Source organism: Gymnodraco acuticeps, unplaced genomic scaffold (assembly GCF_902827175.1).
Source record: "Gymnodraco acuticeps unplaced genomic scaffold, fGymAcu1.1, whole genome shotgun sequence".
Lineage (NCBI taxonomy): Eukaryota > Metazoa > Chordata > Actinopteri > Perciformes > Bathydraconidae > Gymnodraco > Gymnodraco acuticeps.
The window spans coordinates 269,667-296,660 of NW_022990398.1; the positions used below are offsets into that span (position 1 = coordinate 269,667).

At 39.6% G+C, this 26,994-nt stretch overlaps 2 protein-coding genes across 4 annotated transcripts; both read left to right on the top strand.

The window, feature by feature from the left end:
• Positions 1-56: 56 nt before the first annotated feature.
• rps25 (ribosomal protein S25) lies at positions 57-2,767 on the top strand. 2 transcript variants are annotated; one of them, XM_034224663.1, is made up of 5 exons: positions 57-125; positions 714-803; positions 1,137-1,320; positions 2,427-2,600; positions 2,705-2,767. In XM_034224663.1, the coding sequence occupies exons 1-4, from the start codon at positions 123-125 to the stop codon at positions 2,594-2,596; spliced, it is 447 nt and encodes a 148-aa protein (XP_034080554.1). In that variant the 5' UTR covers positions 57-122; the 3' UTR covers positions 2,597-2,600; positions 2,705-2,767. The 2 variants fall into 2 exon arrangements, with proteins under 2 accessions (XP_034080554.1, XP_034080553.1); XM_034224662.1 differs by having other exon boundaries at positions 58-125; positions 2,427-2,596.
• A 3,386-nt stretch (positions 2,768-6,153) lies between these two features.
• On the top strand, positions 6,154-26,831 carry sgcg (sarcoglycan, gamma). Of its 2 annotated transcripts, none has more exons than XM_034224790.1 (8): positions 6,154-6,304; positions 13,146-13,347; positions 14,520-14,624; positions 18,451-18,538; positions 19,916-20,035; positions 21,979-22,051; positions 23,417-23,540; positions 25,235-26,831. In XM_034224790.1, exons 2-8 carry the CDS (start codon positions 13,153-13,155, stop codon positions 25,400-25,402), a joined length of 873 nt encoding a protein of 290 aa, XP_034080681.1. In that variant the 5' UTR covers positions 6,154-6,304; positions 13,146-13,152; the 3' UTR covers positions 25,403-26,831. The 2 variants fall into 2 exon arrangements, with proteins under 2 accessions (XP_034080681.1, XP_034080682.1); XM_034224791.1 differs by having other exon boundaries at positions 18,451-18,511.
• The last annotated feature ends 163 nt before the right edge of the window (positions 26,832-26,994 follow it).

Below are 26,994 nucleotides of genomic sequence, written 5' to 3' on the forward strand. Positions count from 1 at the left end.
TCGGAAAAACAGAAGGACTCAATTACCCACAAATCTCTTCTCCATTTCCGCATATACGGGGTGTCTAAGGGGCTCTTCCACGGGTTGAACTTCCTTTCACTCCGACATCTTGACGAGGAAACATGGTGAGGACAGTTATTACCCGTTTTTTTCGAAACAAATCACAAATGTAAAACATTTCTGAAACATTTTTCGAGTTCTTATTTTTCGGAGCGTTTGTCGATAGTGTTGTACTTCCCTATGCTGTGACAAAAGCGTGTGGATGAAGCGTCAAGTTGTTACATTTTACACATTTAGCGGTCGGCTATTTAGCTAGCTAACGTTAGCTATCTTGCTAATTCCACCATGCTTTCATGCTACACTGGTAAAGAAATATAAGCCCAATACGTTATTTCGCTAACATGAGACCTACATGAATGTATACATGGCGCTGTCAGTGAAACTAGTACAATGCTACTGTATTGTAACCTTAAGTATGTCCAATGTAAAACAAATTGTGAGGCTTGCAACGTTTTCTGAGGACGCTGACAAGGCCATCCCATGCCGTCCAGCGAAGTTAACGTCACTCTGCTAGCTCCTCACACCAGCAGTGCAATTTCTGTCTTCAATACCTTACTGTAAAAGCAGTTAATACTTGTTTGATTTGTTTTGGAACCATGCGAGCAGCACACATATTGTAAATTAATGACGTTTTTTCTATCTTGTCTTTATAGCCTCCCAAGCAGGATAAGAAGAAGGACGCTGGGAAGTCCAAGAAGGACAAGGACCCAGTTAACAAGTCCGGGGGCAAGGCCAAGAAGAAGGTACGATTTTATATCTATTGAACAAGGACCATGCATCTTAATCTCAAAAAGACAAGAGTTGTTAAATTCCAGATTATTGCTAAATTACATATGCATTCCCTCGGCAGGGACACTCAGAACAATCAACTCAACACCTATTCTAGTTTCTATCAACTTTCAATTAAAGCAGACCAAATATAAAGATGTATAAAATATAAACACTGGTACATTTGCCAATGTAACTATAACTTAACAATTAATTTAAACCAACCTCTCAGATGTTATGATATTAATGTTAGCAAGACTGGTTGCCCAAGATTGTTCTTAATCCGTAAAATATTTGTCTCCGAGCAGAAGTGGTCCAAGGGAAAGGTGAGGGACAAGCTCAACAACCTGGTTCTCTTCGACAAGGCTACCTACGAAAAGTTGTACAAAGAGGTGCCCAACTACAAGCTCATCACCCCCGCTGTTGTGTCTGAGAGGCTGAAGATCCGTGGCTCCCTGGCCAGGAACGCCCTCCAGGAGCTGCTCTTCAAAGGTGAATATCACTGACAACATGCCTACATTCGGATCAACCAATTAAATATTTAAGCACCTTTTTGCTGCTCTAATCTCAGCGAGTCCTGACAGAATTTGCTCCATTGTTTGTCCTGCAAAGCTATTTGTGGTAAAGTTTAATTTTATCCCACTAAATCATATCTCAAAAAGTCAAGTTGGACCTGGGCTGTTTTACTCTTAATGTAATCTGCTATAATATTTGACATTGGTGGCAGAAAACCGGCTGAACTAACTGCAACGTGCCGTGTTTTAACACAAATATCTACATGCATCATTAGTAATCCCCACCAGTCATCGGCACAGCTCATTGGCTGTGTCTGACTTCTATAAATGCTCACTCTGCGTATCCACACCAAGTGTTTTTCAAGTGTTCTCAGGTGGCAGTGATTTGTATGGTTGACATTTAGTTTGTCTCCTGCTTTCATCAGTAATCATAGCGGCAACATTGCTGTCATTACATTTAGAAATTCTCTTCAAAATACTGAAAGGATAAATTGCTAGCTGAAAGCACAACGGTGACTTTCCCAAACATCTATGTTCTTGCATCCCACCCAATTTCACAAACCCTTAACGTAGTGGTGATGGCTTGTGTCGGTCTTTATGCAACCTGCCGCCCGTTTCAAAAGACATGTTTGCTATTCAAAATGAAGTGGGAGTAACCATCGCTCGCTTTGTTTAAGTTTACCTGAATTGAACGGCATTAGCCTTTTGTAAAGCAAACGCATTTTAAGACTGAGCTTTGTTTCTATTGCATATCTATATCGTATTGGAAACATGCCCTTCTGGTCCAAAAACTGTTCAACCTCATGAGTTTGTTCTCTTTTAAAATACTATAGTAGTGATTTTAGAGCTGGAACCGCATTGCTGACGTGCATATACTGTGTTTACACTCTGTCCTCTCATAATAATATTCCAAAAGCTCAGATTAATCTGTCAACTTTAAACTGAGACGTTTAGACTTTCATTAAAATGATCTAAGCACACCTTAACTGATCTGCAGAGCAAAGTAACTCAAATAAGGGCACATGTGAATTGTTAATGTGTGGATAAAACTTATGGAGAACATTATCCTGTTTTGTCTTCCAGGCATGATCAAACTCGTGTCCAAACACAGAGCACAGCTGATCTACACCCGTAACACCAAGGGTCCAGACGAGGAGGCAGCACCAGAGGAGAAGGAGAAGGAGGAGAAGAAGGACAAGAAGGCAGAAAAGGCAGAGAAGGCAGAAAAGGCGGAGAAGGCAGAAAAGGCATAAGTAGGTACAACAACATGGAAACAAGATGAAATGTACATTACTATGAGTTGTATATATGTATTATTAATAAGCTGCATTCACTGACTTCAATTCCCTTTTGTCTTACAGGGTCTCCGGTTTCCTCTGAGCTGTTTGTAGGACAAGGTGAATAAAAATGTAAAGACAAAATCATACCGTGTTCTTTCATTACTGTTCATGTGAGAACTGATGGGTCAAACCTGGTCATTTTGTATTAGTGGCACTGAAGAAATGGCTTTGTAGGCCAAGCTGGTTTATTTCACCAGTGTGGTATTTAAGTCGGTCTTATGTGGTAGAACAAAACCTTAAATATCTGCTGCTGGGGTAGCTTTACCTAATCTGTCCAGGGACTACACTTGAAAAATAGCCTCACTGGCGCATTTACAGAAATGTCTATTAATGGCCACTTTCCCTGTTAAATGAAAAAATAATTTGTGTAAAACACGGTACAGGTTTCTGAGGTACATTTGAAGGGGTATGGGTCCTCCAAAAACAAACATTAAAATGGCTTCATTGTTTTGGCTAAATGTGTTTTGAATCCTAATCCAATGATAAAAGCTTATTTTTGTAACCCCTCTACTTCCACAAGGCAATGGGCTTTTTGATTATTGGAGAGAATTCTTGTTGGCACTTTATTTTGGATATTCTAAAAATGAACGGGGTGTCCGCGGGGTCTTAACAAGTAATAGAAGTTGATAAACTAATCGGTGAAAAATGAAAGGTATTAAAGGGCATTTTCCAAGGTATTACATTTTGTAGCTTGTTTTCAATAAGTATATAAATTGTCCAAAGAGGTTGTGTTCTACAGTCTGCCTGAATGTAATCATGGCGTAGGTGTGTAGTGTGATTCTGTGGAGTTTATTTATGGCATCCCGTTGGATTTGACGTCATCTGAACAGGACATCGCACGCTCACTGCTTGATAGCGCGAAGGTCCGTTTACGCCGCTTGTTAAACAACATGGTTATGGGGAAATGCAAGTCTGCGTCCAAATGGTTGGAAGATAAGGAGGAAGGACACTCAATACTGTATATAGTCAATGTGAGGTAAAGTGTGTCGCCAATGTAACCGGTTAGAACTCAAAGTGGCGAGGTCTTAAAAAAGGACTTAAAAGGTATTTTATTTGACTTCAGGGTTGCTGCATACCTTGGAACATGCTGTGTTTCATTATAACCTTTCCAGGCATTCTCTCCTCTTAGCAGCACATTAGGTTGTTACTAACCTGTGCTGCTGGGTGCGTTCTCACCTCAAATTGATGCATGCGTTGCATTCAATTACTATCAATGAGTTCTCAGTTCTGCTGCGTGCACACGGTGTACCTAACGTTCACATCCAACAAAGACGGAGCATTTCCAACGTGGTGCCAGGGATTCATCATTAATGTCTTCCATTCGTCTGTTAAAAGCCACAGGCATTGAAAGGTTATGAGATATTGATAAGAGACTGTATAAAGATGAAGCGACCCCCCCCCTGTCAGATGTTAGCTCAGGGCGTGACAGAGGAGGTGATGGATGCTTTCAGGCGTCTGATTGTCAAAGCTCAGCAATACCCCCAGCTGCACAACACACTGACGGTGCAGCATCTGTGAACACTAACACATGCCTGGAGGTGGAGGTGGCTTTCTCTCACAATATACCAGTTGCTTTTTAGCCGACTATTTGTCAAATTGCTGAATTATTTCAGGGGATTAGCTGCATCCTTTGCAAACTAAAAAAACCCACCTGTTTTGCTTCAGCCTTCAAACTATTGAAACTATGGCACCAGCACTTATGTTTGTTCTTATTTGAAGTGAATATATCTGCTTTTTTGTTCTGAGCAGACTGGGTTTTAAACTAAAACAGAATTGGTAAACTACACATGTCAGAAGACACATTTTGTATCTCAAATATCTTGGTTTTCGTCTTTTCTTAGGTCACGTTGTTTACATAATACTCATTGAAATATATTTTCTTATAGATTTATTTGCAATGCATGTGATATTGAGGTCATCCAAAATAAAGGAATCAGGTTACATGACTTTATATTGTGATATTCAGATTACTTTCTTTTACAGGTAAGGTAACTAGTCATTGCAATGGACTACTTTTTAGAGGAACCCTCCCATCCCTGTTATCCTGTTTTCACTCTGCTGCATCATTTATTAATAGTCCCATCTCTGAATCCCTATATTTTAATTCTTAAATACATCACATTGTCAAAGCCGCTGCACACAGATGTTTTTCTCTTTTCGTGGTGGATTAAACTCCCCAAGCCGGTTCAGATGTCAAACCCTGTTCTTCAGAGAGGGTTTGACGACGCCCCCTGAAGCCACATGAGTCATCTGTATTAAGTGATACTGAAGGATGAGTTATTCACACCTAAAACACAGAGTTGTGAAAATAAGCTAAATAATTCAGGATCATGAATCAGCCCCCCTTCTGTGTGTTTACCGCCACTGTGACTTACTCTCTGCCCCCTTCAAGGTCCGCCCTTCCTGCTGCCTGTCGCTCAGCTCAGCTCTGAAACACCAGTTTAACTCCGTGTTGAGAGCCATGACTGAAGCCCCAAATTAGACCGGACTGCGCGGAGCCTCGGGCTGCAGAGAGAGTGACTCACTGGGCTGCATTACAAACAACTGCCTCTGTTCATTACGGACAGCAGGGTTGGGAGGGTTACTCTTACATTTTTTTTTAATGTGTTACAATTACTAGTTACATGTAAAACAATGTAATCTCAAGAATGATTCAAGGCTTTTATTGTCATTCGTACATAATGTAATTATGTCGATGAAAATCTTAGGTCCCAGCCCAGGCTCCCCCAACACTGCAACACAATAACATATGTAAGTGATACAATAAAATAGAATAGAAGTAGTGCCATAAAACAATCTAATCTGATTTATATAACATAAATGTAATCTGATTTATTTCCATTACTTTTGAATTACCTCAATAACAAATGCAATGCAGAGAAATCCAAGAGGAAATGTCAATAACATGTGTTTTACTTGAACATTGTGACCTTAGAAAAGAAGGAACCAAGATATTTACGATAACAAATGTGTCCTCTGCTCAGAGATTGTATTCTTTATAATGTAATATATTAGCATATTCTTCTCATTTTCAGGATCATATTTGTATTTTGAGCCTCTACTGTGACATGTCTCCATGCTTTAATGTTCAAAAAGCTCTTTATTTTTCCTCATGAACCAAAGAAAGTGAAACCATAAAGCAGACTCAGGCAGTGGGCGTATAGATTCACACTTGAAGTATTCACCTACAGAACAGTTTTTTTTACAACAAACACTAAATGCTTTTTAGAGTAATCCTCATATTTTAGGAATCTGATTACATCTTTCTTTATGGAACTGTAAGGAAATACAATCTGTACAATAGCCGGGATATAATGTGTACTGATGGTTAATTCTCCTCCCCCTCGCCTCTGTTTCTCTCTCATACACTCTGATGATACTCTAACGTGTGCACATTTAAGAGGCAGAGAGCAGTGTGTGTGTGTGAGAGTGAGTGAGGGAGTGAGTGGGAGCGCCGCCTCGTGGTGATCACACGAGGCTCTCCCTGATCTGGATTTATGGCTCGCAGCTGTTGAGCGGCTGACAGACGTGTGAGCGACTCAAACAGTGCAGCTCCTACCAGCTCTGCTGCTCACTGCCGCGGAGAAAAGACGAGGACTGCTGCGCCTGATCACACAAAGGGTGAGCCTTTTCGCTCTCTAACACTCTGTGGGGGTTTCTCCTCTTTATAAGATATTGTTTGACAATACCAACCTTTGACCTACTGCTAAATGAGTTTTCTTTCTCTGTACCCCACCTTGTGTTGTAGTCTTTACAGAAGAAGTTAGGAAAAAGTCTTGCCAGCTGTCGTTTGTTTTACCATACATGGTTAGACATATTGAAATACAAAAATAACTTTAGCTGAAGAGCACCTTACTGTTGTTTGTGTTATGAGCAAATCCAGTGCCTTATCTTTCATTAGTTTTACCTTGTGTTGTGTGTGAGTGTCCTGTGCTGCTGTTTTAAATTTAGTTCGCAATGCTGTGCCCTATTTTTAGAAGTTAAGGCATCACAGCGGAGTGGAGTCATGACGCCGGCTACAGACAGAAACTTGTGCTCAGCTTATGATCACTCCTCACTCTTCATGTTGAGTGTTTCTCTGTGAAGTCCCTCCAGAGATGTATTTTATCCTTTCTAACTCACTGAAACGCACAGCATTTGGTTTAGGGGCCACTTGTTTCTCAATAACAGCTAGACCATGATAGTTGTTGGCAAGTAGTTAGCTGACCGACCCCTTGCTGTAACCCAGAGGTCAGAGCCGGATAGGAGCGTCACTTTAAAGAGGAAATATACTGCTCATTTTCAGGTTCATATTAGTATTTTGTTCCTCTACTACTGTGACATGTCTCCATGCTTTAATGTTCAAAAAGGTGTTTTTTTCCCTCATACTGCCTGTGCTGCAGCACCTCTTTTCACCCTCTGTCTGAAACCAGAGCCCAGTCTGCTCGGATTGGTTAGTTGCCCGCTCTGTTGTGATTGGTAAACCACTGTGTTTGTCCCGCATTACGTACTGAGCTACGTGGTGACCTATGGTGGTGACTTATGTTACTGAAGTAAACAAAGGAGTCCAATGGAGGCGATAAAAACAAAAGCAGGAATAAAATCTGACTAACAAAAAATGCTCTGTTTTTAGCTTAATACACATTTAAGCTCACACACACTATTTTATGAACATATAAATTCTCCTAGTGAATAAAAAAAGGACAAGCTAATCCTACAGAATCCTAAAAACGTGTAAACCATGAAGCAGATTCAGGCACTAGGCGGTTTTTTACTAACATTGTAAATGTAACAGTAATCTGTCTCTTTTCATGTAACTGTAAGGTAGTACAGTAACTTTTTTTGTATCCTGATTACATATTATTGACCAAGTGTCTTATAATCCACCTTAAAAAAGCAATATCATGAAAACGATTGCCTCTAAAGGACAGACTGTATTTCCGATCATAAACTGAGCATTCCTGGCTCCTTAACAGCCACTGTGCAGGCCCTGTGTATTTGGGTTGCTATGGAAGGAGCAGTCTGCGGTAACACTGAAACCGGAGCTGGAAGACGCCTTTTAAAAGATCCACCCTCAGAGCTGCTTCCCCCTGAAGTGCAGAAGCCTCTTAATGCCTATATTTAAAGTCATTAGACTAGGTTAGATCAAATTCATTAACGGCATAATGAACAGCTCTTTGCTCGTTTGCCCAAAGGACACAGTTGGCTGATCTGCATCATAAATTAATCTGTAGTTGTGGTTGGGTAGAGAGGGAGGATATTTGGATCAATTTAAAGGCTTTTGGGGGTTTTCCCTTTCCTATAGTGTGTACTATAGGTTTGTGTGCATGTCAATGGTCTGCAAAGGCTAAAATCCCTGTTTCCTTGAGTAGGAGTTTCTCTCCCCCCCCCCCCCTGCCTGAAACACTTCAATTGGACTCCTTTGTCTACTTCAGTAACATAGTGACATCACACTCGCACTTCTACTGGCTAGAGCCCCAACACAGTATATGTGATAGGCTACATCTAAGCGGTGGACTAATCACAACAGAGCCGGCCAGATAACCAATCAGAGCAGACTGGGCTCTGGTTTCAGACAGAGGGTGAAAAGAGGTGCTGCAGCACAGGCAGTATGAGAAAAATAAAGAGCTTTTTGAACATTAAAGCATGGAGACATGTCACAGTGGACGCACAACATACACATATGAACCTGTAAATGAGCAGAATACGTCCTCTTTAACAAACTAGGTGAATCTAAAAAAATGTTTGGGCATCATTGGAGAAATACAAAATAAAACCTCACTTAATCCATGTGGATAGAACTAGCCGGGCAATGCCAGACACCCTCGTTATAATTTGCAGTGTCTTTTCTGAGATTCAATTTGTCATCGTGACTCATACTAGTACGATTTAATAAATATAAATGAGGAGAGACGTGGGGAAGTGTGAGCATCTCACATACTTATCAACCTTCAATCTCCTCTTCCCTGCGGAAAAGTCATTTTTTCCCTCTTTCGTTTACAGGCGATATTCATTTGTTTAGTTTATGAAATAAGGGCTATTCATCACAGCGTGGCTCGCGGGCCATGTGACAGGTCCTGTGGAGAGGCGGGTTCAGTCAAAGACAAACTCTGAGCCTTTAAAGCCAACACGTCTCCTTCGCTGTTTAATGCAAAACGCCAAGAAACGAGCTGTGCAGACTCTGGGCCTCTATTATCTCCCGGACCTCAGTGAGCTCCAGCAGCAGGGGCGCATTTTGGTTTTTGTCATTACCTCTCGCTGTGAGGGCGGCCTTTTTACTTCATTATTTACAGAAACATTGCAGCGTGTGACTATGCAGAGTCTGCCTGCCCTTTTCTGCTTGTATCACCAGGGAGTTACGGCAGCAGCAGCAGGATGATGTGCCTGGCTGAACATCTGTTAATTTCAAATAATTTCTTTTTTTTGTTTGAAAAGTGTCTCTTTTAACATGATGGAAAACCCCTTTAACTGTGTCATTAAGATGCAACATCTGTCCCGTATGTAAATCAGCCAGGCTGCTGTCAGGTTCAGAAAACACTGCTGAGACACCCTAAATGTCTCTGTTGTTCAGATAACTTCTCCCATAAAGTTTAGATGTGGCCGCTCTAAAGTATTGATGAAGATTCGAAGCAGGCTGTTGCTTAAGGAGAGCTGAAGTCTGCCTGTTTTGGGGTATTTTATAGTATAACCTACAATCTGTGGCATTTGCTTCAGGCCTTGGCCCAAGCAGCTCTCTCTGCAGTTCTTCTGGTTATTATGTTGATCAATACATGGATTAGTTGAATACTCAATTCCGATTGGTCAATTTATAGAATAAAAACAATGAAAATGAAAACTACTGTTGTTGTCATAGCTTGTAAATCTTGCTGCGGTTTGAAATGTGCTGACATTCAGCTCCTTGGTTTCCGTCAGTGATGTCCTGCTGCTGTGAAGTCAGGCAGAACCACCCCCGCTGTAATAAGTGGCATTTTCCTTTTTGCCTTCTTGAAAAACTGCTGGAAATGACATCAGGCTTTCCATTGGTGCATTGAGCCAGATATCCACTGGCTCTGTGCACGTGCTCGAGGCTAGTGAATGAAATACTGTGCAGTGACTGAACAAGCTATTATATAGAGTTGCATATAGGCAGTGTGTACTTATGCAGCAATATGTAAAGGCTTGACCTTAAGACAGTGAATTCAGTGTGCTTGATAGATGGCGGAAATCCATCTCCATAAAAAGATTAGTTGACAACCATCTTTTAGGTTATTGATTTCAGATATTGATTCACATTGACGTCTGAATTAATCCTCAAAACTATCTGAAAATGTGTATTCATGCTCAAAATGAAGATGGCTCAAACTAAATGATTATGTAGTGAAATATTGTCAGTATGCTCCTCTTGAACTGGCACTTGTGCTGCCAATAAAAGGGGTAATAAGTATGAATTCAATCCAACGTTAGGCTGCTCTTATCAAACTTGATTTACCAGGGGGAGAGAGGTCACTTGAAGTTAGTAAACAGAGAAAATGTTATAGCAGTTCTCCCCAGCTTGAGGGAGATGTATAGCAACTGTTAGCTAATGTTTTTGTTTTCCAGCCGGTAATGTTAATTTTTTTTAAATCTCAACGTAGCAGATCGCTGTATTTGGCAAGAAAGCTCTGAAAGTCATTGTACATTTCAGGTTATTAAACCATGGAAACAGTTTATATTCACTGGTCAAGACATGGTTGAGGTCAGACACAATGTTAATATGTGATTATGGTATGAGTTTCAAGAATGAGTTTCAATATCATTGGTGGAGCAGTTTTGACTTGGTGGACAAACACTTGTACCGTGAAGTATTGTATTACTGTAACCCAGTGGTTCTCAAACGTTTTATGTCAGGCCCCCCCTTTGGAGAAAAAAAAAAGTCGGGCCCCCCCAACACAAATAGTCAGGCTCAGTGGCGGCCCAGAGATTTCTTTTGGGGGTGCTGTGGGGGGTAGCTTGACGTTTCATAGAGGGTGCTCAAACATTTAGGGTTTCCCATTAATGTACCGGGCGCTACAGAGGAATGTTCTACTGCAACAATCCCCACGCAAATACACAGTGTACCCGCGACAGTTACAATGAAGGCTCGATAATCAGCTCACGGCATATAGGTGTAAGCAGGGGTCAAGTGATATTTTTATAGGTGGTGTGTGGACCTCACATAGGGGGGTCCGGGGGCAAGCTCCCCCGGGAAGATTTATAAATATTGAAGTTAAAAGCATCAATCTGGTGCACTTTGAGAGCAAAATGAAGAGATCTATGGATACCTCTCTCAACACCCAGATGAAACAGAACTGTAAACAGATTTACTTTTTCTTTATGGATATTTTACAAATCACTCCCCTTTTAAACTTTATTCTTTTTTTAATGTCATATAGTATTTCATACCTGTTTTTAATTTATTCTGTTATTTTTTTATAACTATAATGATCATATAAATGTGTGCCTCGGAAATAATTGTTTACATTAATGTTGACCAAAACGTTTGAGACCCACTGAGATAACGCTGAGAGAGTCCTTTAGCTCACTGAGTCTCTCAGTCTGACAGGAGAGGACTCTCCTCTACTCCTTATATCCGTTAGCGTAGCTCGCTAGCACCAGAAGCTAACAATAACAATCTCCGGTACCGGTGCGCTCTCTCTCGCTCGCGCACACACACAAAATGACTCGTTCCACACACACACAGAGCCGAGCTTTAATGAAACACAGAGACCCAGACGTAATAGTACTGTACTGTATCATATTATTTTCAATCAATACTTTTTCAAAATATGTTTTTTAACCTTTTTTTTTTTTTTAATAACCATATTTCCCCCTGGTCTCTTGCGCCCCCACTTTGAGAACCACTGCTGTAACCAAACTACATAATATCAGACCTCTGAACAGCTTTAAAGTTCCCCTATTATACTGTTTTTCATCAATATATTGTAGGTCTCAGATATATACAAAACATGTCTCTGAAGTGTTTGGCTCCAAATACCAAACAGATTCCATAGCATCCAGCAGCATCCATAGGCGGCGCGTGAGGCTCAGGTTTGGGAAGGCTAAATAACTTTTTTTACCTGACGCTACCCGCCTCCGCGTCTATAGAAAATAGATCAACTCAGTGAAAGCACCGCCTGCTGACCAATCAGAACTCAGTGTTTAAATCTATCAAGTCATATTACAGGATAAAGGAAATACAGTTTAAACTGCCGTATGCAGAGAAGACGCCGATGTGTCGCACTTATCATTCATATCACATTCAATCAGATCATCGATCATATAATATCATAATATATCATATATGTCCTTATCTGAGTCAGCTTCTCGAGCCGTATCTGGCCGTGCAACACTTACAGTGTCACATACTGTATGCAGAAGTATTATTTTAAGCAACACATTATGTTGACGAAACACTCAACTCAAATGTAATTCAAGTCAGATCCACTCGTGTCTTAGATGGGGCAGTATCATAAAACTGTTGTACGCATTCAAACACTCTGTAGTTCATTTATTTTTTAACCAGTTGTTCAGTATTCACCTTGCAGGTGCAACTATGTGGCTTGTATCCTGGATTATATGTGTAAATCATGGATGTTTAAAGTTCATATTTGTCCAATATTAGTTTACTTTCCATTAATGAAGTATGATGTCGCGCTGTCAGTACACTTGTCCCTGTTTGTGATTGGTCAAATGTTGCTAACCCCGCCCCTTTCACGTGAACGCGCTCTCAGCTGGAGAGAGAAACCCTGGCTTGATTTACCGAGTTGATAACCAGCGTCGTAGGACCGCTTAGCAAGATCTCGTTTGTTAGGGTTAGTTAAGATTACTCAAACATATCCAGGGTCTGTTGAACTGGCTTCGTAGTACAGGGCACAGGTGGCTGCATAGCAGCGCTAATGTCAAAAACACAAACATTATATTTTAATTTGACCAGGATGCAGTGACACAAATATTTGGGAAGGCTTAGCCTTCCCTAGCCTACAGTACCCGCCGCCCCTGGCAGCATCCCATAATCCCCTCTGTTTCAGCCCTGTTTAAAAAGTGCTGATTCTCTATATGTTACTTTAGATGAAAATAAGGAGCCCCTCCCCACGCCCCTCTGAGAGATATTTGGTTAAAAAGAACACAATGGTGCTCTAGGAGGAGATTCAGGTGATAAGGTGGGGGGGGGGGGGGTGTGGTTACCTTGGTTAGTGATTGGCTAATGGTTACACAAGCCAAACAATCGTTATGACATCATAAAGTGGCCAAAATCTGATCAGCTCATTTTCAGACAGGTTTTTATAGAAATGGATCAGGACTAAAAGAGAGAGAATCTTTTCTCCTGATACTTTCAGAATCTCTTTACACAGAGGGGACACATGTTGATGTGTAAAATACATGAAGAAGTGGATTTTGCATAATAGGTGATCTTTTAAAGGACTTTGTGTTTATTAATTGCTTTTAACACGTGTTGCCCATGTTTGTGCCTCTGTGTGATGATCAGCCAGCAGATGGTGCGGGAGCAGTACGTCAGCACCACCCAGGGCAGCAGCCCGCCCAGGTCGGTGCCCAACAATGTCTACAACATCGGGATCTACGGCTGGAGGAAGCGCTGCCTCTACCTGTTCGTCCTGCTGCTCATCATCATCCTGGTGGTGAACTTCGCCCTCACCATCTGGGTCTTCAGGGTGATGTGGTTCAACACGGTAAGCTGGCTCCCATCGCCACTTTGTGTTTTCAGATGGGAAAGCTTTACCCCTGTCTTTCCCACCTGTCGTCATGCTTCTCTTTATATATGTGTATATGTGTGAGTATGTAAGTGTGTATGTGTATGTGTGTGTATGCATGTGTGTATGTATGTCAATCAACAGGTAAAGCAGATTAATAATAATAATAATAATAATGATAATTATTATAGATTATAAATAAATAATTTAGGGACAAGGGGGTGAGATGAAATAAATTATACTTCTTCTCACTCCTTTTCGAACACTAGATGTGGGACTGTTTATGTTGCTAATGCTGTTGTTGTAAATGAATTTTTTTTTTTATTTCTCTTACATGACTATGCACTGCAACATTTGTTTTGTAATTGTTTATTTTACTTGTTCGAAATAAAATGCATCAATCAATATCTTCAGTGTTATGTCAGTAATCATTGTCCCTTCATAGTGTTGATGTGCATACATATTATTGATCCATTGACACTGCTTGATATTATTATTGTATTATTTATTTAAAATGTTCATTTCATTGGCCCAATAACACTGCCTACTATTATTATTTGAATTATTCATTTTTTTATTTGTTATTATTATCAGCAATAAAACATATACTTTAAATTATAATTGTTTAATGCTATTATTTATGTATGTTTATATATATATATATATATATATATATATATATATATATATTATTTTATTTTGTATTATTATCAGCAATAGAAGAGCTGAACAGGATGGTTTTGTGTTTATGAGTCTTGCTAGCTTTCTTAAGTCCTGATGCCATCCATGGATTTATGTAGAAGCGGACATGACCAAACCTCCACACACACACACACACACACACACACACACACACACACACACACACACACACACACACACAACACACACACACACCACACACACACACACACACACACACACACACACACACACACACACACACACACACACACACACACACTAAATGTACTGGCTGGTTTAATTATACAGTAAAACTTTGCGGAGTGTGTTTCCCAAATCTTAATTTCTAAGGTGTCATACTTTGGATTCTTACCTTGCAGATTCAGTTGATGTACAGTTAAGACTCCTCCGTTAAACCTGCCTTGCTCCATCTTGAAAACGTGTGTGTGTTTTTATTCCACCTGTAGGATGGGATGGGACTCCTGCAAGTGAACTCAGAGGGGGTCAAGCTGGAGGAGGGCGAGTCAGAGTTTCTCTTCCCCGTCTACGCTCAGGAGATCCACTCCAGAGAAGTAAGATAATCAGGAACACACTGTTCTTGCTCTTCTTCCCACATTCCTCTTAATTCTGCTGTCCATCATCATCCATCATTCCTCCTCCGTCTACCTTCTGCTTTCCTCCCTCTTCCTCTAAGCTCACTCACACTTCTGCTTGCTCAGTTAAGTGGTGTGACAGACCGGCCATTAATCATCTCATTGTTTACCAAACGTCAGATTGAAAGCCGTGATGGAGAGTTTCTAAGTTCATTTACTTAAGTAATGTATATTTTTGAGGTACTTGTTCTTTCCATTTATTGCTACTTCTTAATCCTAATTCACTACAATTTGGAGAATTTGGTAAAATAAATGTAGTGTAGTAAAAAGTACAATATACTTTTTACTACACTACATTTATTTTACCAAATGAGTTACCTTGCTGGTTCATATTAAATATGAAAATAGAATAAATTATAACAAATTATTATTAAGGATTAGAATACCTGGAAGTATAAGTACAAGTTATTATAATTATTTATTTTATTTTGTGTTATTATCAGAAGTAGAATAATGTATGTTCTATTGTATTATTATTATTATTATAATTGTTTTAATTTATTTATTATATATATTTAATTATCTTATTTAACCTCCTTTTATTCCATGTGCAAAATGGTTTTAACATGTGACCAGAAATGAATGTCTTCTTAACTGTTTATTTGTTTTTATGTGCCATATTGTGAACGCACATTAAGCTGCACCCTGTGAACGAATAGCGTCAATTAAGTATATATTGATGCTTATACTTTTGTACTTTTAATAGTAACACTTCTAATGTGACACTTTTACTTTAAAATAGTATTTCTACATAACTTTTACTTAAAGGGGACCTATCATGCAAAATGCGCCTTTTTATGTCTTTTATACATAAACATGTGTCCCCGGTGCGTCGGGGAACTCACGCAGCGTCAGAAAATAAAACCCTCTCTATTTTCCTCCGTACCCAAATCTCTCAAAATGGGGCTCCAACGGAGCTGATCCAGATTTGCGTCCGATAGGACTATATTGCTATCAGAAACAATGCCTGACTGTTTTGGATGTAATATGGTCGGTGTTTACATTAGCATCGCTAACACTCAGAGCTAACCTGTACTGGAGAGCATGTGTGTGAAGAAGCAGGAAGTAAAAAGGAACTCACCTTGTGGTATAACCGGCCAGAGAGAAAGCCTTTGAGCTCCAGACTGTTTCAGAGAGAATCCTTGATAATCCATGATATGGCGTTTCATCACCGCAGAATCTGCCGGTAGAATCTCCCGCATGAGCTCAGCCCCCTCCTTTTTTTTATCAATTTCTTTTTTTTAATTAAGTTTTATACATAAAATCAGCCGTTTTGAAACAGGAAGTGAAATAGAGGGATATGAGGCATGGCTAGAATGGGTGATCTGCAGGGGCGGCGGGTGCTGTAGGCTGGGGAAGGCTAAGCCTTCCCAAATATTTGTATCACTGCATCCTGGTAAAATAAAAATATAATGTTTGTGTTTTTGACATTAGCGCCGCTATGCAGCCACCTGTGCCCTGTACTACGAAGCCAGTTCAACAGACCCTGGATATGTTTGAGTTATCTTAACTAACCCTAACAAACGAGATCCTACGACGCTGGTTAATATCAACTCGGTAAATCAAGCCAGGGTTTCTCTCTCCAGCTGAGAGCGCGTTCACATGAAAGGGGCAGGGTTAGCTACATTTGACCAATCACAAATAGGGACAGCGCAGCGTCATACTTCATTAATGAAAAGTAAACTAATATTAGACAAATATGAGCTTTAAACATCCATGACTTAAACATATAATCCAGGATACAAGCCACATAGCTGCACCTGCAAGGTGAATATAGAACAACTGGTTAAAAAATAATTACAGAGTGTTTGAAAGCGTACAACAGTTTTATGATCTCACTGCCCCATCTAAGACACGAGTGGATCTGACTTTAATTACATTTGAGTTAAGTGTTTAGTCAACTTAATGACATGTGTTGCTTAAAATAATACTTCTGCATACAGTATGTAATGTAGGTGATGCACGGCCAGATACGGCTCGAGAAGCTGACTCAGATAAGGAAATGTGATATATTATGATATTATATGAATGATAAAGTGTGACACGTCGGCGTCTTCCCTGCATACGGCAGTTTAAACTGTATTTCCTTTTTCCTGTAATATGACTTGATAGATTTAAACTCCGCACACTGAGCTCTGATTGGTCAGCAGGCGGTGCTTTCACTGAGTTGATCTCTTTTCTATAGACGCCGGAGGCGGGCAGCGTCAGGTACAAAAAGTTATTTAGCCTTCCCAAACCTGAGCCTCACGCGCCGCGCCGCCTATGGTGATCTGTTTGGTATTTTGAGCAAAACACTTCATAGACATGTTTTTTTATATATTTGTATATATCTGAGACCTGTGCTATTGCCTAAAAATAGCATGATAGGTGACCTTTAAGTAAATGATCTTAGTGCTTCTTCCACCACTGCCTGTCAGCATCTCAATCTAATTTATTGCAGACACTTGAGCACATTTCATCCAGCTGCAGTGAGTGAATTGCATATTTCAGACTTTTTCTGTGAGATGCGTCAAAGGAACAAACTGGATTTGGCCGCGTTGTGGAGCAGCGAGCTTTCCATTAACCTCAGATATTTGCAGTGGAAAGCAGTTTATGGCTCGCCTGCACGTAGCAGATGGGAACACTTTGCTGCAGTTGTTTACAAGTTATGGCTTTTCTTGCTCATAGCAGCATTTTCTTTAACCATTGTTTTTCTTTGTGCGCCTCATTAAAAAGGTAATGTATTCCTCATTCATGGACGGACACTTTCTCTAATGTATTCTATGGATGGGTAATGAGATTTGGTGAGCCACCGTATTGGCTTTTCAAATGAAAGTTACATTCTTACTTCATTTCTGTAAACTTCTCCGCCATACAGCTGCAGGGAAACAGTGGTGGTTTACTGCTGAGGCGGCCTCATTTCAACATCAATGACTTTGTCTCACTCAATCCCTTTGAATCAGATTTGTGTACATCACTTTCTAAAAAGGCATAGTTTACAAAGAGGTGGAGGAAGTACTCAGATCGTTTACTTAAGTTAAAAGTAGAAATACGTTCGTCTGAAAATATTTCATCACAAGTAAAAGTTCTGAATGCAAAATGTTACTTTAGTAGAAGTACATATCAGCTGGATGTACATACAGTATCAAAAGTACTCAATAAGCAGAAAGACTCCTTTCACAAAATGATATTCTTATATATGTTTCTGTTTTTACCACAAATAGCATTTTATTGTTGTAGTTTGTCAACTTAGAAAATACTGGGTTGTATTTATGTGTTATATAATATATCATAAAATATGTTGTATATGTCAAACGTAACTGAGTGTTAAATGAATGTAGCAAAAGTAAAAATTACAATATTTTAACTTAAGTAGCATAAAATGGATAAAGTAGATGAAGTAAAGTACAACTATGTCATAATAGTACTTAATTATGGTACTTACTTAGTTACTTTCCACCACTGGCACTACGCACAGTGGCATTTTGAAGTAAATGCTAACGGATGTTTTGCAGATGTTGTGATCCCCCATGCTCGCCATACATGGAGCGCTTGCTACTGTGGATTGCTAACATTTACTAAAATGGCACTGAAATAAATACTGCTCTGTCTGAATGTCATTCATTTTGCAGCGGTTTGTTCATAAACAATCCTGACATCATTCCCATCAAGTTCTGTGAATCTTAAAAATGTTCTTTCACATTATGCTGCTGTTTCAGTTGCATAGACACAGCATGATAAAATGGCTTTTTCTTGTCTTTTTTAGGACACTTCACTTCTGGTGCACTCGTCGGAAAGTGTTTCCCTTAATGCCCGAAATGAAGATGGTAATGTCACGGGGAGGATATCAGTGGGTAAGAGAGGACACATGTACACACAGAGAGGCACAGAGCATGCAACAAAGTATCTCATTGATGTATGAGGGCAATAGTAAAGCCATTCATGCACTTTTCCTGCAGCGATTCCTTATCCAACATTAACAGTGACAAGAAGCCGTCTTTCCATTTATAATCTCTTTGATTTCCATTTAAAATCCATTAAATGCAACGTTCCTCTCTGTGCCACTGCTTCTGGGTCGTTCTGCATTACACAGAGGGACCCGAGGCCTGCGGAGGATCATATTTGCACGTCTTTTTACTGTTACGTTGGGGTGTTTTGTCATAATTAAAAGGTAAACAAATGACCCGACTAATTGCCTTGTTCCACAGCGCCGTTATGTGTCCTTGATCATTAAGCCGTAAAAAGCATCCCCTCAGCCCTCTGTGGATGAAAACGAAATGCTTGTTAGAGAAGATTACATGCAGGTTCACAGTTGTAGGTGCTTCAGCGAGTTAATATCTCTCTGGTTAATCCACCTGCTTTCGATTTTTTTATTTTTTTTTTATTTAATCATTTATTTGGCAGGGACAATACACAGTAATGAACACTTAAAACATTCAAATGTCTCAAGCGTAACAGTGCCAGATTTAGCTTTGAACTCATTTCCATCCGCAGTTCCTCACATAAAACATTTAAGAAAATTATATTTTACAAACATAGCAAAAACAAAATACATGTTATGCAAAAAGTGCAAGAGAGCAAGAGCAGCATATACAAGTATTTATGACATGGTAATACAATATAGCAGCAACGATATGTAAAGTGCAAGAGAAGATACAAGAGCTACCTAAAGTGTAAGAGGAGATACCCCTGTATTAAAGTGCATTTAGCGGTGATTTTTGAGTTGACCTTTGAAAATATTGAGAGTGGGACAATCCCGTATCTCAGTTGGGAGGCTGTTCCACAAAGAGCTGTCTTTAACGGAGAGGACATTTTGTCCAAAAGTGGTCCGTCTACGGTGGACCTCACAGTCTCCTCTGGTTTCTGACCTAGTGCAGCGTCCAGTGTGTTTTCTGTGGATGTATTCCCCTTAGGGGGGGGGGGGGCAGTCCATGTAAACATTTATAAAAAGAACACATACATTTGCCACACACAGGCTGTCTGTGAGGTACAATCAAATCACCTCAGATATTTGTCACTTTATTTTTATATTACTGATAATTTCTTACAAATTCTCTAGCTAAACATTTTCTTTTATAAGGTATTTCCACACATGCCACACCTGCTTCATTATATTCATGGCAGATTTTAAAAGCCAAACAGGAAAACAAATAGAGATTTGATATTGATTTATTTCCATGTACTTTTGCCAAACCCCCTTCAGGTCATTCGTAATGTTTTTGTTGTTGCAGGTCCAAGAGAGGCTCAGGGACGAGCTCGAAACGTGCTCATTAACTCCCAAACGGAGAGCATGCTGTTCACTGCAGATGGCGACCAGGCTGTGATTGGACCAGACAGACTGCGAGTCACAGGTACAACGACAGCTGCAGCCTGCTGGGAAATAATACTCTCACATCCAAACAATGTTCTTCAGTGAGAAGTGAAGTGTCCTAAACAGAAAAGACAAGAAAGAGACTTTTTACCATGAATTGTGTGTCCATCTTTACATTTGCATAGACATTTTTAAATATAAATCCGCTGTATAATGTAAAAGACTATTTTAAAGATTCACAGAACTTGATGGAAATTATGTCAGGTTTGTTAATGGCTGCAAAACAAATGACATTCAGACAAAACAGTGTTTATTTTAGTGCCATTTAGCAATTGTTAGCATGCTAGCAGGCTCTTCTAAGACAGCGGGCATGGGAATCTGTTAAACATCAGTTTAGCATGCTAACGTCAGCATTTAGCTCAAACAGCCACTGTGCCAAGTGACTAGTGGTGAAATTAACTTTGCACATTTACTCAAGTACCATACTTAAGTTCTATTAGGACATAATCGTACATATCCATTTCCATTTCCATTGTAAAATGTCAACTTATGCAACGTAATACTTTTACAACTACATTTCACAGCAGTATTTATTTTAGGTTTGAATTATGCCTTAAGTTATTGTCGATAAATGAAAGGAAATCATTAATAAGAACATCTTATTATTGCAAGGTTGAGTTCCTATAGAGCGTTCACAACCAAAGTTTATTGCACGGATATCTCTGCATATAAAGTCAGGAGCTAAGGTATCTATACCAGAGTAGGTGAAATCCACCACATTAAAATTCTAATCAAGTATTTTCATCTTTAGTTTTCAGCCTACAAAAGAAATATCACACCTCGGTACCACATTATATATATCATATTAAACAACAAAGGGTACAAGTATCACAGGCTATTATCAGGCTGAGCCATCCTTAATTGTGTGTGTGTGTGTGTGTGTGTGTGTGTGTGTGTGTGTGTGTGTGTGTGTGTGTGTGTGTGTGTGTGTGTGTGTGTGTGTGTGTGTGTGTGTGTGTGTGTGTGTGTGTGTGTGTGTGTGTGTGTGTGTGTGTGTGTGTGTGTGTGTGTGTGTGTGTGTGTGTGTGTGTGTGTGTGTGTGTGTGTGTGTGTGTGTGTGTGTGTGTGTGTGTGTGTGTGTGTGTGTGTGTGTGTGTGTTGTGGGTCACTGACCACACACTGGGATGGCTGATTTATGTTGAAGGGAGTGTCAGCTGATAGCTTCATGCCCAAGGTCATTTTGATTTATAGACTTAGCACACTCTTGCTTTTTTAGAACAAGCTTCACAAATTAAAGCAGTAAACAATAAAAACAAGACAAAGAGTTGACAGCAACTCGTTCAGTGAGACAGCACAGCGCGTGCTTTGAGCTAAATGCTAATGTAAGCATGCTCACAATGAAGATGCAAATCAAGTCTACTGTTAGCTATTTTAGTTTAGCATGCTAAAATGTGCTATTTAGCTCAAAATGTAAAAGACCATGGCTGTTCGATTGTTGATATTTCACTCAAAGATACAAATTGTGGCTCGCTGGTATAATACCAGCTGATCCAAAAAAAGTCAGTACTCAAATAAATATATGTTTTGTATATAAATGAATATTTTAAGGAATATTCTTTAACAAATGTTTTTATTTTTACGGGGTGAAAAATAAAATAAATAAAAATAAAATAATCATTCAAAAATATTTACACAAGTTAAAGTAAGAATGTGCGGGAAAAAAAATGCATTATTTATTTAATTTATTTATGGGAATTTAAACTCAGGATGTTCAATAAAAAGAAAAAAATAAGTAGAATAAAGTGGTTAAAGTAAAAATGTCCAAAAGAAAAAATCATATGAAAATGGAATGAAGACATTTAAATAAGTAAAAATGTGCAACATAGATCAAATTCAATAGAATAAATGTATTTATACAAACCTAAGTTGTAGTTTCACACTTGATTTAACCTCCTCTCAACTATGTGTCTCTTTCCCCATCAGGTCCTGAAGGAGCGCTGTTCCAGCACTCGGTGGAGACTCCCCTGTTGAGATCTGAACTTTTGAAAGACCTGAGGTGAGCGTTTCCGCCGTCTTGTAGTGTTCATAATAATAGATAATGCATGATGACTACAAGTCATGTGGAATTATTCTGAATAGTAGGTTCAGAATAATGCACAACAACCACTGAAGCAAAAATGTTAAAGGTCTCCTATCATGCAAAATGCACGTTTTGATGTCTTTTATACATAAACATGTGTCCCTGGTGTGTCGGGGAACTCACGCAACGTCAGAAAATAAAACCCTCTCTCTTTTCCTCTATACCCAAATCTCTAAAAACGGCGCTACAACGGAGCATATAACCGGCAAGAGAGAAAGCCTTTGAGCTCCAGACTGTTTCAGAAATAACCCTTGATAATCCATGATATGGCGTTTCATCACCGCAGTATCTGCCGGTAGAATCTCCCGCATGAGCTCAGCCCCTTCCTTTTTTTTTAATCAATTTCTTTTTTTTAATTAAGTTTTATACATAAAATCAGCCGTTTTGAAACAGGAAGTGAAATAGAGGGATATGAGGCATGGCTAGAATGGGTGATCTGTTTAGTATTTTGAGCAAAACACTTCATAGACATGTTTTTATATATCTGAGACCTATGCTATTGCCTAGAAATAGCATGATAGGTGACCTTTTAAGGTTGGACACAATCCTGTGATATCGTCTCATAAACAATGTGGAATTGAACTTAAAAGGATCATATTTTACTGTTAGATAAGTAGTGTTTAATAAAAATGAAAAAAAGCGTAGTGATGATGTATTTTTGTAGGCTAACCCAAAAGGGCTCCCTTAAGATAAAGCAATGGGATTTCTCTATTGGATTTTGCAGAAAATAATCTCTGTGGCAAACAAACGTTTATGATACTGACACGTTTTGTTCAGCAGTATAACTTCCACATATTAACACCACTTTATGATTGTTGAAGTAAGAAGCTAACGTTGGGCTATAAAGGAACTACAGCACGGTCACATGACTTCACGTCAACACCGCTAAGCTAAAGGTGGCTAATGTTGGGCGTGATGACGTTTAGTCGTCCATTTAGACACTTGTTAGCAACAGCCATTTCTAAATTCAACAGTGGGGTATTTACTGACTTGTTGTTTTCGTAGAACAAAATGTTAAAATCTCTTCAGCTTGTGATACCCACATACCTTACTTCAGGCTAACAACCAAAAAGTTTAAAACACATTCAGAAAACCATTGACCTCCAGACCAGGGGACATGAAGTAGTACAATTTAAGATTTCTCCAGGTTTCAGGACTGCACCACTCTCAACCATTTTGGCTTCATGCGCCGCTGAGCGTCTCTAATAGGAGTGAACAGGACCCTGCCTCCAATGTTGAATCCAGTTCTCTTTATACAGCCATGCTCTATTTCCTCTTCAGGTTGGAGTGTCCCACCCGCTCTCTCAGTTTGGACGCCCCAAAAGGAGTTCATCTCAAAGCGCTGGCTGGAAACATCGAAGCTGCTTCCAACATGGACATCCTTCTGCAGTCTAGTATAGGAATGGTGAGAGAAACATCCTAAACTTCCTGACGTCTTCAGAACACCAACTGTTTCTTTTTTTATTGGCAAGGCAAGGCAAGGCAAGGCAAGGCAAGGCAAGGCAAGGCAAGGCAAGGCAAGGCAAGGCAAGGCAAGGCAAGGCAAGGCAAGGCAAGGCAAGGCAAGGCAAGTTTATTTATATAGCACCTTTCAACACAAGGCAATTCAAAGTGCTTTACAAAAAACGAAAGACATTAAGAAAATGGCATTTAAAAAGAAAAGATAATAAAATAAACATTAAAAGAAAAAATACATGGATAAAAGTTACAGTTCAGTTTAAGATGTGAATAGTTCAATTAAAAGCAGAGGCAAAAAGAAAAGTCTTCAGTCTGGATTTAAAAGTAGTCAGAGTTGCAGCGGACCTGCCGGTTTCTGGGAGTTTGTTCCAGATATTTGGAGCATAATAACTGAACGCTGCTTTACCATGTACCAAGGGAATAATGCTTTTCCAGCGACATGCCGCTTCACGCTTCTATAATCTCTCTCAGGCTCACATTTCGAGGTGAGCCTCACTCAGTTGGACAGTAGCTCAGTCTTTTCCATTTCTTGGACAGATTTAGTAAAAAGCACCTGACAGATCGCCCTGAGGGAGCTCATTACACAACTTCTACTTTAGTGCTATATTTCTTCTACTTTAAATTGTTGTAAAAAGTAACATGAATTCATTGAATGTTATTAGAAAGGTAAACACTACACTGTATCTTTCAGATTTAAAGGGGCCCTATTATGCTTTTCTGGGGTTTCCCCTTTCCTTTAGTGTATTCTATAGGTTTGTGTGGGGGAAACTATGGAGTCAGGACTCAAAGGAGACACGAGGAGAGCTGGAGCTTTGATGGCAAACACTGACGGTTTATTTGGAGCTTCGGCCGAATAATTCACAAGACAAGTCAAAGAGTCAGAAGTTCTGACTTCACGGTAGAGTTGCCACGTCAATTCTGAAGAACTCGACCCCAGACCCGTGTATTTAGCTAGTCCAGAGAGAATAATCAACATTGAGCATAACAAGATAGATTGATAACACCTCTATCAGCTGACGCCAACAGGCAGGAACAGGGAGACAAAACACTGAGAGCACAGCAGCCAAGGTTACAGGTGCATGTGCTCAGTCAGGACAGTTTGAACTGATCAACTGGGTCAAAGTTATGAGCCTTGGAAAATATTTCCCCAACAGTTTGTGTGCATGTAAATGATCTGCAAAGGCTAAAATCCTTGTGTTGCCTCCAGAGGGAGTTTCTCTCCCACACAATCCCTCCCCGTGCCTCCATTGGACTCCTTTGTTTAGCAACATAGTGACATCACACAACGACACAAAATACTTACAGTATATGAACCTGAGCATAGTAGGACCCCTTTAAGTCAAGGATAGGAGTACTTCTTCCCAAATGATTCATAATCCAGTAATTTCATATATATATAACTCTGAAATGGGCCTTTAGGCAAAAGTTTAATTTGATGCCGATACGTTGTACTTTGACTTTTGAATACAGGACTTTTACTTGTCACAGAGTATTTCTACTGTTACGTATTGCTTCTTAAGTAAAACATCGACTTCTTCTGGCTGTGTGCCATTATGTGTTTGAGCACTCGCCTTAAGTGGAAAATGTTGTTTCCTTGTGGATTCAAATCCCTCTCTCCTTGTTTCGTCCTTGCTCGTGCAGCTGGTGCTCGATGCGGAGATGGTGCGCATGCCGCGCCTGCCCCTGAGCGAAGAAGGGGTCTCTGGAAACGCTCAGGGTCTGTTAGAGGTCTGCGTGTGTCCCAGCGGAAAGCTCTTCCTGTCCAAGGCCGGGGTCACCTCCACTTGCAGCGAGAATCAGGAGTGCTAAAAAGACTCTGACAAGGTAATCGATTCTCCATCTCTCTGTAGATGCATCTTCTGGGAGGCAACAAGCAACTGTTTATATCTGGCCTGATATTTTTTTATTTATCTTTGTACCACACTGGGTCTGTTCTGATCTCCCACTGGTGCATCCAGGCCGGTAAAAATACAAATGCCTGCTGGCGTACATGTTGGAGATGTCATGAAACGCATCCTTTTAGTTGCTTTTATGACCTTCTAACCATTCAGCTGAAACAAATTGGCACTCGGTTCCAAATGTATCTGCATCAGAGCTTTGTGGAGGATCTTTAACACGCACAGTATCATGGCTGGGCAATGAGGAGCTGGAAACAGCTTACATCCTATGCAATATTATCTTGTGGTGCAATAAATACACAGACACATATCAAAGGCTTGGATTAATCAAAAAATAAATCTCAAAAGCAGAATATTTATTTTGGTTTGTGTCCTTTTGGCTCCAAGCCCTTGGTATGTAGTGTGCTTGACTTGTTGTTTAGCATGTTTTTGTTTAATTAGAGTAAATATTTTGTCACTTCAGAGATGGATTTTATCTTGTTTGTTTTTTAATCTGGAAACAACACAATTATTCATATGGTTTAGATTAAAGCCATGTGCTTAGATTAATAAAGTGTTACTCTTGGTATGTATCACGTGTGTAATTGTTTTTTGTTCTTTGGTTAAAGTATGTGTGTATGGCCTGTAATTATTTTTTAAAGCCCAACCCTTATGTACGGTGGCCGACGGGTGCAAATGCTTTACGTAACGACCCAACACATTTCCATTAGGAGAAATACACTGCAGCTTCAGAAACGATGACGAACACACACGGCGGTTACTAAAAGTGCTGCGTAAATGAAACGAATACAAAATGCTGCAAGAAGCTCAAAACAAACCAGGGGACATTATAAAGTTGACCAACTTTCTAATCCCTGAACACCAACAAGCGCTCGGGTCCCATGCCTCACTTTTTAGTGTCCCCGTTAAAAGTGTTTCGGGCCTTTGTAGCACGTTGGCCACAATAAGCATGCAGTTATGCTTTTAGCAATATAATTTTATTGCAATAAACTGGTCTGAGTTTGTTCAGCAACTTCAATACAGCCAATGTAATGCTAATAACATCTGTAGATTATATGATTCTGAATGGAAAAATAACGGGATTATCTTTTATATAATATGCATGTCAGGTGACATTCGCGTAAAATCAGGAATAAAAAGGGCAATATTTTTAAATGATCCAAATATTCATCAATGAATCTGCATCACTGTTTTTAAAACATTATCTCAATAGTGTTATCATTGTCAGTATTATGTAGAAGATCATTTTCAGTTTTCCCAAGTGTTCTGACATATTTTATAAGTGTGTAATGTGTATTTATTATTTTTGTATGTTGAATAAACTTTGTGCTATTCTTCTACTTTGTGTCTCTCATTTACTTTTTTTTTCTCAAGACTTGTCACTTCTTGTTTGATCAAATCTTATAAACATAAAGGCACCAGAGGACTGGCTGTGTCCTTTTTTAATCTGGACTCTTGTCTTCTGCTGAAGACATAATGTGGAAATGAAGAGTTTTGATCAAA